This window comes from Puma concolor, chromosome A2 (assembly GCF_028749965.1).
Source record: "Puma concolor isolate L17-30 chromosome A2, mPumCon1.1.hap2, whole genome shotgun sequence".
NCBI classification, from domain to species: domain Eukaryota; kingdom Metazoa; phylum Chordata; class Mammalia; order Carnivora; family Felidae; genus Puma; species Puma concolor.
Window position 1 is genome coordinate 153,308,249 of NC_141668.1, and position 12,525 is coordinate 153,320,773.

Here is a 12,525-nt window from a genome sequence, read left to right on the forward strand (position 1 = left end):
GGGAAGCACTAGTTCTGGCATCTCTCCCTTCCACTCTGCCAGGTGCTGGCTGTGGAACAGAGGCTTACATTTAGGGAGGAGGTAAAGCCTGCCCAACCTACCTCATCATGGTTTCTCACACTGCAAAGGGGTTATTATTACCTTGGGTAGCGCTGCCTCTCCCTAGGCAGGAATGATTCCTGACTCACAAAGGCTTGGCCCTGTAGGGCCATTGTGCCTGTGTAAACTTGGGAAAGCTGAGGGGACACAGACTCACTCTTCCACATTCCCAAGTTATCCCAGCCTGCTGCTTAGTAGCAAACCATGCCAGGCTCACCATCTGTTCTGAGCCCCAGGGCTGTTGTAGAGCACACTGGGCCTCCTCCTGGACCTGCCTTACCCTGGGCTGACCTTTGCCCCTGGGGCCCATTACTGGACTCCACTGACTTCTAACAAAACATTAAGCGAGCTTCCTTTCTTCTTGCTTGCCAGAGTTTCTAGCTTCATTGTCCTTTGTCCACATGATTGCTGGCGTGCCAGCCTAATGCCTCCTTGCCTGGCCTCTGAGGCAGGCTTAGAGTGGATTCTCCTTGAGAGGGCCAAGTCTATAAAAACTAGTGAGGATAGTGCCCCCTCCCTATTGGGCACCCACCACTGCTCCTCCAGAGAGCTGGTGTCATTTCTCCACCTCTGCAAGTCATTGCATTCTGTGCGCTGAGGGGCAGTAGCCCCAAGTGTTCCCTTTCCAGTTTTCCCTGTGCATGCACACCCTCGTCCTGTCTGAATAACCACACAACTGATGCACTTCCAAGTTTAATAAGCCACATCCTCAGCTGAACCTGGGGTAAAATGTGAGACCCTGATTCTATGTGTGGTGGTGTCAGTGGGTAGGCCTGAGGCTGCAAAACCATCATCCTACCAGTCAGAAGATACCTCCAAAGTAGATACACGTACACAAGTTCAGTGTAGTCCTACTTCCAGTGTGTTTCTGCTGCAAAGGTGGCCTAGCCAAAGGCTGCCAGATGGATAGAGGAAGCAGGCAGCGGGATACTGAGGTAGCTGGTGGTCCAGCAGAAACAAGTATAGAAATACAGCCTTCAGGAAGGGAGGCAGTTCTAGGGTCATGCTGCTTTCAGAAACTGGCATGTGCCTCCCACACCTTTGGAAGCTCCCCTGGCCCACTGTGTAAGTGGCAGGCCTGCCCAGCCTGTGGTTCTTCCCGGCTGTTGAGGGAGGGTTCTTGGGGGCTGAGATGGTGCTAGTGGGGACGAGCTGAGCCTGTGGCCTCTTAGGATGAAGCTCTTGTGGTTCCGGGTCAAGATGGGAAGTGATGAAGTGGCAGAGCCACTCAGCGGTAACTGCTTAGTACCTCTCTGTGAGGGGACAGGGTACAACCCCATGGGTGGGGGTGGAAGGTCACCCTTGGGGCTTAGCGTCTTTCAGGCACCCAACCTCCCAACAAGGATTGAGAAGAGTATAAATGAGTTAATATTCAGGAAAGGACAATTTCCATAGCCTGACTCACACCTGAAAAGCTCTGGATGGGCTAGGGAAGTGGGTGTTTGGTGCCTCCACGTCCAGGTAGTGCCAAGCGCCCCCTGGCGCTTGTATGGCCAGCTAAGTAACCATAGAGTATAAGGCCATGTCTAGGCCAGTCTTTCCTGGCTCCCTGCCAACAAAGCAAAAACAAATTCAAGAGCTTAGGAGAAAACAGACTTCCCTTACAAATCCCAGAGCTGGTCAACCTCAAGTTTCTTCTCAAGGAAATTTCTATGGGGTCACATCCCAGCAGATTGGAAGGGGGACAGGAAAAAGCCAAGGCAGAAAATGGACTGTTGGCCTCCCCAACCCAGAGGCTCCTCCTGAGCTGACCCCTGAGAGAGGAGGAACATGTCTTCTCTCCTTAAGGCACCCAGATCTGGGTAGAGGCAAACTTTACTGGCCCAATGCCTGGAGCTGCTGGAGGCAAGGCCAAGAGCAGTGGAGGGCCAGGTCTTCAAGCACTGGGGTACTCCCTGCCCCCAACCCCTCCCCCCATGCAGTCTCTGGGGTCTGGGCAGCAGCAGAACCCAGTGTGGGAACCAGCAGACCCGGTGATGTCCCTGGAGATCCCTCTGCTGCCTTCCCTTATTCTCTGTGGGTTTTGAGAGGTTCATTTGCTGTTGTTTCCCTAAAAGTGATGGAAAAGAGAAAAGGATTATTCCACAGGCAGCACAACAGTCCCTGAGATTGGCTCTCTCTAGCCCTGTAGGGGCTGAAGTGGGCTCAGTAAAGCCACACTACAATCTATATCTCTGTACTAAGTTCCCACAGCCCACACTGGGTCCCTCACCTTTCTCCTGAAGACAAGTTTTTCCTCCTGGTTCCTACCTTATGGTATTCCTATCCTTCCCCAAGTTGCTCAGGACCTGGACAGTGGCAGGCCTCCTAACTGGCCTCTTGCCTTCTCTATTGGACCCCTTTTCTTGCCATGAAACAGGCAGTTATAAAGACAAATTAGATCAGGCCATAGCCTTGCTGAGTCCTTCAATAGCTTCCTGAAATTTGGCATAGGGTATTGTGGGTCCCGCCAATGCCTTCATGTTTGAGCTCCAGTGTCACAGCTTTGTCTATCCTTCCAATATGACACCCTTGTTCTTGCCCTGGGCCTTATTCTATCAATTTTCTTTGCCTGGTACACTTACTCCCTAGCCTTTGCCATTAGCTTAGGTGTCTGTTTTGCGAGAAAACTCTTGACTACCCTTGCCCCCACACCGCTGCCCTTCCCTTTTATTATTTTTTTGTTGCCCTCCCTTTTAAATCTCTGGCTCCCCCTATAAACAGGATAAAGGATAACCCCCCTGGGTTGTCCTTGTTCTCTGGACCTAGTTGCCCTCCTCTCCCCCCACCACACCACACCACACCACACCCCTCATATAGAAGGAGCTCAGAAATTAGTTGAATGAATGCTCTGATTAGTGAGTAGATGTTTTACAGATGAGGAGGCTGACCTGATGTTGCCAGTAAGTGCATTAAGGACATAGGCTCCTGCCTTTCTAACTGAAGGGCTTGCAGTAGAGTGGAACCCAACAGACTTGCCAGCTCATCTCTGAAATTGTGACAATAGCCCCACAGGCAGCATGCTGAACAGCATATTGGTGGGCTGTTCAGAAATTAGAGTCTGAGCTCCAGTTGAAGACCTTGGGGCTTGCTGTAAAGACCACTAAACTAGTGGACTTCTACCCTGAGAATTTCCTGCCCCCATCCCTGTTATCAGCACAGGCCTATCCTCTGCCTGCCAAGCATGGGGTTGTGATGGGCACAGATTTACTCACCACGAAGTGAAATGCGTGGAGCCATCAGGTGTGGATCCGTTCTGGCCGCCCAGACCTGGGGGCAGGAACACATCCAGAGCTGCAGCAGGCTGGGGGTGGGGATCTGAGCAGGTATCAGCCCAGGTCAGGTTTGAGGCCAGTGGCGGTGTTTGGTGAAGAGTCTCGTGGGGGCCCCAAAGGGACTAGCGGTATTGTCTGATTGAGGTTCAAAGGAAGTTAAAATGTGATGGGTGGACCGGGGTTTCTGGCATGAAATGGTATGTTGGCATGGATTAGGGTGCAGAGTTAAGCTGTGATGTGGTCCTTAGGGGATCAGTGGTAGTCTAGGGGGTTCTGGGGAGCCCAATGATGGAGTCCAGTGGGGGGTGGGGAGCCTCACCTGGGCGGTGATACAGCCCTGTCACCGTGCTCCCGTAGAACCCCCACGCCAGCTGGATGCCCAGGAGACTTAACACCAACCAGAGTAGCAGCAGCTTGAAGAGGGTCACGCGCATGTCCTGCGCCTCCCACTCCCGCAGGAACTCGCTGCCCAGGGTGCCCAGCGCGCCCAACACCGTGGTCGGAAGAGCCTGCAAGGACTGCCCAGACCAAGGCTCCGCCATGACTGGCCCATACCCCACCCGGGGGACTGTCACCGTAGTTCCGACTGCGCAGGCGTCTGGTCTTCCGGGGCCAGGGCCGTTAGTGCGCACGCGTAAAACTAGGCAAGGCTAGGCTACTTCGCTTGCGCGAAGAGTTGGCAGTTTAGGGAGGAGTATTAAAACCGCGCACGCGCACCCTGCCCCACCCTGCTTACTTAAAGGATGAGTGAGTCGTGAAGCATAAAATAGCAACCAGGTCTTTTATAGCCCTGGAGTTCCCGTGATGCCCCACGCGGCTGCAGTGATTGGTTAAGCGCCTTGCCTTTAGGGCGTGGACGCGCTCCTGAGCAATCGTAGCTGAGCTGTGAGTGCGCGCGCGTGCGCGGGGCCGAGACTGGGGCTGGCTCGAGCCCGCTGGCACACGGGAGCGCGCACGTCGCTCCCCGCCCTCCCGCCGCCGACCGCCCTCGCTCGCTCGAGCTCCCCGCCCGCCGCCCGCCGTCCTCCGTCGGTTCTCTCGTTAGTCTGCCTCCGTCTCCTCAGCCACCCGCCCTAGTCTCCGAGCTTGCTACTCGCGGACAGGCGTCCTTGGCGTGGAGAGGTCGGATTGCGAGTCGTCGCCTGAGGTGAGCGAGAGGGTACCCTCCTGGCGCCGCGGCGCCCGGGGCCCGCCCGCCCGGCACTCTTCCGGCCGCCAGCCCGCCCGCCGCCCCTCCGCGGCCGCGCCCCACCTGCTGCTCTCGGCTGGCTGCCCCTGGGTCCCGGCCCCTGCCTCCCGGCCGGGGCCCCGCTCCCCAAAGAAGCGGCCCCGCCCGCGCAGTCCCCGGAAGCGCGCCCCGCGGCCTCCCGCGCCCCTTCCCCCGCCCGGCCAGGCCTGGTGGAGCCCCAGCCGCCCGCCCGCGGTCCCCGGCGCTTCCTCTCTCTCACGGCTGCGCCGGGCAGGGCGGGGGCTTCGAGCCGGGCCCGGCAACCGCGCGGTGCAGCCGGCCCCTGCGAAGTGCGCGTGGCTGTCGGAGTTGAAATGGGAAAGAAACTCTTTACAACTCCATTTTGGCTTTACATTGAATATGAAACATGAATCACCGTTTTATACTGGGTGAAGTCCAGTTATGTTTTGGGTACATTTTCTTTTTAAATGTAGTACTCTCGGAGATTGTGTAAGTAAAAAGGTAGTGTTGAAATCTTATGGGTTAGGATTCTTGGGTATTGAAAGGACGTTTTCCTGTTAGACATTTTTTTCATGACTTAAACTATGTTGTATCGAAATAAAGTATTAATTTGCAATTTTGCTTAGTCTCAGTTACTACCTTGATTAGGAATCACCTAAACATATCCTTAGTTACCGATTGACTCAGTTACGAGGCATCATTATTAAATAGCACTGTTGGCAGTTAAATCGATTTGGTCAAAAGCATGTTTAGTAGTCTGCGGTGGAAAACTGGCATCCTTTTTGCCTCAGAATTGGTTCCACTTGTGTTTTTTAATGGTCCTGATTTAAAATTTTTACCAGCGTTAGTGACTTGTTTGGTTCTTTTTGTGTTTAAGATTGTCTTTTGAAGTAAATGTTTCTTGCAGGTGTGTAATCACATTATAGTCCTCCCTGCCAGATCTGAAGGGGAAAAATACTTTAAAAAATGTCTTAAAAATGTTATATGTGGTGAGAATTTTTCAACCATTCAGTGTCAAACACCCAAATGTGTAAGGTGTGTGTACTATTGCATGATTGTCGTTTTGAACATACCGGTTTGAGCTTTGGGCACGAGTGACATTGTTTGGACTGAAGGTACAAGACTAATTCCTAATTGTGAAGGATAACTTACTAAAGGATCTCTTTTGATAAATTATCTTAAGAATAGTACCATCTACTTTTGTAGAGCACTGGTGGCCCATGGGGACGTGACAAAATAGAAGACAACTTGCTTTAAGTCAGTCTAGTCCTAGAGTTATCACCTCTGTTCTCATAAAAGTCTGTACTAGAGAGAAGAAAATAGGGACCCACTGACTTTTTCATAGATCCAGAATTTTAGACCCGAAAGGAATCTTCAGGACTTCTATAGTCCAACCCCATTTGCAGATGAGGAAACTGAATTCCAGAGACTTTTGTAAATATACCAACCTTATATGTCTAGTCACGTACAGGCCAAAACTATTTTGTCTGTGTGGTATTTTCCTTGTACTCCTAAACAGCTTGCTTAGAGTTAAGTAAAAATTCAGGATTTAACAACTTGTTTCCAGTGCTTTCTCCATTTATGTATTACTGATATGTTGTGAGAATCTGAAAAATTCATTAAAAAAAATTTTTTTAATGTTTATTTTTGAGAGAGAGAGAGAGGAGAGACACAGCCTGAGAGGGGGAGGGGCAGAGAGAGGGAGACACTGAACAAGAAGCAGGCTACAGGCTCTGAGCTGTTAGCACAGAGCCTGATGCGGGGCTCGAACTCACAAACTGCCAGATCATTACCTGAGCTGAAGTTGGACGCCCAACCGACTTAGCCACCCTGGCACCCCGAAAAATTCATTTTCTAAACAAATTTCAGTTATTTAGCCTTAACACTCTCCTCCCTGCAACTGGGTGGTCCTGCAGCCGTTGATTGAAATAGATAAATGAATATACAGGGTCCCCGCTTGGCCTAGTTTTGGCTTTCGGTGTTTGGGTCTTCTTAGGGACAAGCTTCTTCCACAGGGAGGCCCAGACTCCTGTTCCAAATCCCACATAATTAGGTCAGGCTAAGATGTTGTCATGTGACTGAGGGCTGTTTTGACTATTGATTTGAGGTGGGATGGAGAGAAACTGCACATATCAAGTAAATAGTTCCCTGTGTATTATGTGTGTGGTAGTGGTTTTGCTGGAGTATTCTCATAGTCTTCATTCATATTAGAGTGAAAACAGGTAGATCTTGAGGTGTTTCCTCAAGGAATTAGTGGAGTTGAAGCAGTGACCAGAGAAGTTGCTACTTAGGGTTTTCTTAGTTGTCCTAGAGCTGAGATTTATGTTAACTCAGAAGGAAGACTGATGTTTCAACTTCTAAGAGAACTAATCTGGGCATGCTGAGCTTCTATAGACAGGGCTTTGGGTTTTATTGCATTATGGCGACTAATGATAAAGCTAAATGGTACATACTCACTGGATTTTAATCACATATGTTTGTAGTAGTAAAAGGTAACTAAAAGTTACTTAACCTTCCTGTACCACTTTATCCCTTTATGCCCCTGGCCAGTGGAACTTAGTTTGCCTGCACCTACACATTAACGTAACTAAATTGTAAAATTGTGTTAATGTGTCTTAACTACACTCTTGATCTTTGGGTATATGCTCACTGTTAAGTACTTGTGAGATTACTAAATTAAAATTTCCAAGATAGTTTAAAGTTCGTAATTAATGTAAAATTCCTATTTCAAGTGTTTCTATTTCAAATGACTCATTTATAGTCTGTGGTACTGCAGTATTAAGTGAAGACCTTGTATACTCATAATTATGGTAGTCATGTGACTAAAAATCAGGTAGGCATTGAAGGTGCTCATTCTGGGTGTTGGTCTGAATTTATTGGTGGTTCTTCCAGATGATTCTGAATAACATTTTATAGTTAACAATGGTCAGAATATGAGATACACTGTTACATCTTAGCCAGTTTGCAGTTTGTCTCAAACTGAGCTTGATTTTTTTTTTTTTTTTGTGAAGAGGGTGGATAAAGTAAATACGTTTAATTAGGCATGTTTATAATAGTATCTTACTATTCAAGTGAAGGTAGAAAGAAGAACATAAGCAACTGAAATGTTTGGAGTGGTGTAAAGGGAGAAGAAGAAGGTAAAATGAAAGAGAGGTGACCAGAGACCAGATCATGTTGAGGCTTTTAGGATATAGGAAGTTCTTTGGGTTTGTCCTGAGATGAGAAATCATTAGATGTTTTTTAGCAGGGGAATGATATGATTTGATATTAAATAACTAGAATCCCTCACTAAGATCGGAGTCCATTCTGACTTTATGTTTTAAAAGTTTAAGGGGCGTCTGGGTGGCTCAGTCAGTTAAGCTTCTGACTTTGGCTCAGGTCATGATCTCGCAGTTCATGGGTTCGAGTCCTGTGTTGGGCTCTGTGCTGACAGCTGGAGCCTGGAGCTTGCTTCAGATCCTGTGTCTCCCTCTCTCTCTCTCTCTGCCCCTCCCCAACTTGTCGCACGCTCTATCTCCCTCTTTTTCTCTCACTCAAAACTAAATAAATAGACATAAAAAAACGTTTAGGGGCGCCTGGGTGGCTCAGTTGGCTCAGGTCATGATCTCACGGTTTGTGGGTTCGAGCCCTGCGTTGTGCTCTGCGCTGACAGCTCAGATCCTGGAGCCTGTTTTAGATTCTGTGTCTCCTTCTCTCTCTGCCCCTCCCCAACTTGTGCTCTTTCTCTGTCTCTCAATAATGAATAACAGTAAAAATAAAAAAAGAAAGAAAGAAAAAGAAATTAAAAAATGTTTAGGGGCACCTGGGTGGCTCAGTTGGTTAAATGTCCAACTGCAGCTCACTCAGGTCATGATCTTGTGGTCTGTGAGTTCGAGCCCCGCATCGGGTTCTGTGCTGACAGCTTAGAGCCTGGAACCTGCTTCAGATTCTGTGTCTCCCTCTCTCTCTCTGCCCCTCCTCCACTCATGCTCTGTCTCCATCTCTCAAAAATGAATAAACATTAAAAAAATTTTTTTTAAAAAGTTTAATCTCTATACCCAGTGTGGGGCTCAAACTCAACCTGAGATCAAGAGTCATACATTCTTCCAACTGAGCCAGCCAGGTGTCCCTCTTTTCTGACTTTAAGTAGTAAAGTAATATTGATCATCCCTGACAAAAATATCAGGATTTCTGAATAATTACCTTCCTTGACCTAATGACTTCATCCTGTTTTTTTTTTTTTGAAACTATTGATTTTTCTGACAGTTGCCTTTCAGCCTGTAATTTCTCTAATACCTGTATTAAGAATATGTAAGTAGATAAAACAAGTTATTTAAATAAATGTTTGTGGTAGTGTAGGTGGTAGGGTTACAGGTGTTCATTGTAAGATTCAACTTCACTCTGGTTTGAAAATTTTTATAATAAAATGTTGGAAAATTAATTTATGTAGGATTCTTTTGCTTTTTGCTTTTAAAAGGGCAGTATTTGTAATATTTGTAAGATAAGGTTGTGTACCTTTTAAGTAAAGGAGGCTAAAACTTGTATAAATGTGATATATTTGATGATATACCAATCAAAGATTAAATTCTATACTTCTTCCCCTCTCCTGAATTCTAAATTACAGGGAACTTTGGGCAAGCCTGTTTACATCCTGTGTTTTGATTTTTTTCATTGTAAAGTGAATAGACATAATTCCTGATATTTTTATATTTTTATAGTGCCTTTCATCTGAGAAGTTCAAGGCACTTGTAAAACTTCTGGCACACAGGCCGTGGGTCTTGCAGCACATTTGTAAGGTATGTACATAGAAACCTCTTCTTTTATTTCTCTTTTCCCATGAAAGAGAGATTATTATATATTAAAGTAAATTCTGGAGAAATGTCAGTGCATTACTGTTAATGATTCTCTTCACCAATCTTGAGTTCTTTATCTTACTCCATACCTTTTCTCTCTAGTCTTATTCTCCCACCTCTCCATAAGGTACTCCTCTAACTTTTTTACTTTTAAGTGGTATTTCTTTTTTAGATGAAGATAGATTTCCTAATCTCTCTCTTAAAGGAGATGAAATTCACTGTTGTACACATACCTCTTTTACATCTGGACCATTCCCATCTTATTCCTTCTGTTTTTCATCTTTAAAGTTTATTTTGAGAGAGAGAGAGTGCACATGTGCACAGACGGTCACTCTTGCAGGGGCGATGGTGGGCAGAGAAAGGGAGAGAGGGAATCCCAAGAAGGCTCCATGCTGTCAGCACAGAGCCCGATTTGGGGCTCGATCTCACGAACTGTGAGATGATGACCTGAGCTGAAATTAAGAATCGGGTGCTTAACTGAGCCAGCCAGGCGCTCCTAGTTTTCATCTTTAAGTTTTCATTTTTAATTTTTTTTTAATGTTTATTTATTTTTGAGAGAGAGAGAGCATGAGTGGGGGAGGAGCAGAGAGAGAGGGAGACACAGAATCCGAAGCAGGCTCCAGGCTGTGAGCTGTCAGCACAGAGCCTGGCGTGGGGCTCAAACCCACGAACTGTGAGATCATGACCTGAGCCGAAGTCGGATGCTTACCCGACTGAGCCACCCAGGTGCCCCAAGTTTTCGTTTTTTTCAGTAGTTTAGTTATACATTTATCCACAGCTTATGTTGTGGGTATATCTATCTAATTATCAGTGGCAAATGAGTCAGGTAGAGAATGAAGATCAGAGGACAATCTTCCCTCTTACCAGAGGGGTCAGAGTGATACTGGCTTAGGTGGGACCAACGTTAACAGCTGGTATAAGATCCGTCCAGGGGTTCTTTAGATATTTAAACTAATTACAAGTAAAGGAAATTGTTAGAAATAATCTTAATTTGATTGATACCATGGTATATATCCTAGTCGGTACTGTTTTGATCGCCTTTTTCTGTTCTCTTTGGGTCTGAGGGAACTCTGTATATGAAGAAGTGAGCTGTGATGGGGATGAATATTGTTTATTTTTTTCCAACTTGTTTGTTTTATTTTTTTAATTTATATTTTAGTTAATATACAGTGCAGTATTGGTTCCAGGAGTAGAATTCTGTGATTCATCACTTACACACGATACATATAATACCCACTGCTCATCATAAGTGCCCTCCTTGGTATCATATCAGCCATCACCTATTTAACCCATCTCCCACCCCCCTGCTTCCATCAACCCATAGTTCTCTGTCATTAAGAATCTTTTGTGGTTTGTTTCTCTCTCTTCTCTCCACCCTCCCCCATCCCCATATGTTCATCTGTATTGTTTCTTAAATTCCACATAAGTGAAATAATATGGTATTTGTCTTTCTCTGATTGACTTATTTCGCTTAGTGTAATACATTCTAGCTCTATCCATGTCATTGCAAGTGGCAAGATTTCATTCTTTCTGATGGCTGAGTAATATTCCATTGTGTATGTGTGTGTGCATGTGTGTGTACACACACACTTATCTCTTTTATCCATGGAGGTGAATATTCTTATTTGGTGAAATGGGGTACCTGGCAGTGAAGGCATACAGTGATAGTGGTTTTGGTTGGCTTTGAACTCCTCCTTGGCATGCTAAGAAGGATGAACAAGCTAGCTTGTGGTTTTGTCATTCATTCATTGAACAAATAATTATTGAATAGCTACTACATGTCAGATGCTGTTCTGGAACACATCTGAAGAAAACAAAGAAGGTCCCTGTCCTCAGGGCACCTGGATGGCTCAGTTGGTAGAGCATACAACTCTTTTTTTTTTTTTAAGTTTATTTTGAGAGAGTGAGCACATGCATGCACACAGGGGAGGGGCAGAGAGAGAATCCCAAGCAGCCTCCATGCAAAACTTGACATGGGACTTGATCTCATGAACCACGAGATCATGACCTGAGCCAAAATTAAGAGGCAGACACCTAACCAACTGGGCCACCCAGGCACCCGTAGAGCATGCAACTCTTGAACTTGGGATAATGAGTTCAAACCCTCTTTAGGCTTAGAAGTTACTTAAATAAATTAACTCTCACATTTAAAAAAAAAAAGTCCCCGCCCTCAAACAGTTTTTGTTTGTTTTACAGTGTCTTTATTCCTAAAAATACGAGCACGTTTGATTTGGAACTGAAAAGTGTTAGTTTTGAATCATACCATCTACTTTTCTCAGTGTTACAAAGTAGAAAGCACTTCAGGTGTAAATAGTCACAAAAATATGAATAGTCCTGCTTATGGAGTTATTGTTCTAGTAGGAGAGACTGATGATAGGTAAGGAATGGACTTGTCTTTTTTAGGGAATAACAAAAGAAAAAAAAAATTGAATGGCTGGAGCCTAAAGAGCAAGTGGAAAAGTGGAAGAAATAGTCTTATAGGTAGGCAAGGGCCAGATCTTTTAGGAACTGGGAATTTAGAGTTTATTCAGAATGCATTGGAAAGCTATTAAAGGGTTCGTATAACAGGAGTAATGTTATCTGATTTATTTAGATTTCTAGCTCACGTATGGAGAATAGACTACAGGGTGGCAAAAATGGAGGTAGGGAGATCTGTTGGAGGCTGTTTAAATTCAGTGACAGATGATTGGGGCTTGGACAAGAATGACAACGGTAGTAGAGGGATTCACAGTATGTTGTAAATGAGTGATCATAGGCTTTGCTGATAAATTGGAAGATATGGCTTCCTGAATCCCTGATCTATGGTAAGATTAGCTCAGTGCAACTGCTGGGCATAAGAAGACAACTAGCCTAGCACCACTGCATATATACTCTGTTGTCCACAAGGCTTGAAATTTCTCCTTTAAGGGGTGTTTGGGTGGCTCAGACAGTTGAGTGTCCACCTCAAGATTTCAGCTCAGGTCATGATCCCGCAGTTTGTGAGATCAAGCCCCACATTGGGCTCTGTGCTGACAGTGTAGAGCCTGCTTGGGATTCTCTGTCTCCCTCTCTCTGTGCCTCTCCCCTGCTCATTCTCCCTTCTCCTGCTGTTGCTGCATTGTCTTCTTCTCTCTTTCAAAATAAATATTTTAAAAAATGTTTAAAAGTATTT

The 12,525-nt window shown here is 45.9% G+C and overlaps 2 protein-coding genes across 4 annotated transcripts in view; one reads left to right on the forward strand and one right to left on the reverse strand.

Moving 5' to 3' along the window:
- Positions 1–779: 779 nt before the first annotated feature.
- On the reverse strand, positions 780–4,222 carry TCTA (T cell leukemia translocation altered). 2 transcript variants are annotated; one of them, XM_086698220.1, is made up of 4 exons: positions 3,673–4,222; positions 3,294–3,396; positions 1,507–2,149; positions 780–1,352 (listed from the first exon to the last, which is right to left on the reverse strand). In XM_086698220.1, exons 1-3 carry the CDS (start codon positions 3,893–3,895, stop codon positions 2,107–2,109), a joined length of 369 nt encoding a protein of 122 aa, XP_086554346.1. In that variant the 5' UTR covers positions 3,896–4,222; the 3' UTR covers positions 780–1,352; positions 1,507–2,106. The 2 variants fall into 2 exon arrangements, with proteins under 2 accessions (XP_086554346.1, XP_086554347.1); XM_086698221.1 differs by having other exon boundaries at positions 3,294–3,348; positions 3,673–4,114.
- An 86-nt stretch (positions 4,223–4,308) lies between these two features.
- The window catches only part of RHOA (ras homolog family member A), a 61,157-nt gene continuing 52,940 nt past the window's right edge, over positions 4,309–12,525 (forward strand). The window contains exons 1-2 of one of the 2 annotated variants that reach the window (XM_086698218.1): positions 4,309–4,500; positions 9,240–9,317. The gene's annotated coding sequence lies outside the window, so the exon portion shown is untranslated. The remainder of the gene's footprint in view (positions 4,501–9,239; positions 9,318–12,525) is intronic. The other variant, XM_086698219.1, reaches the window with a different exon arrangement.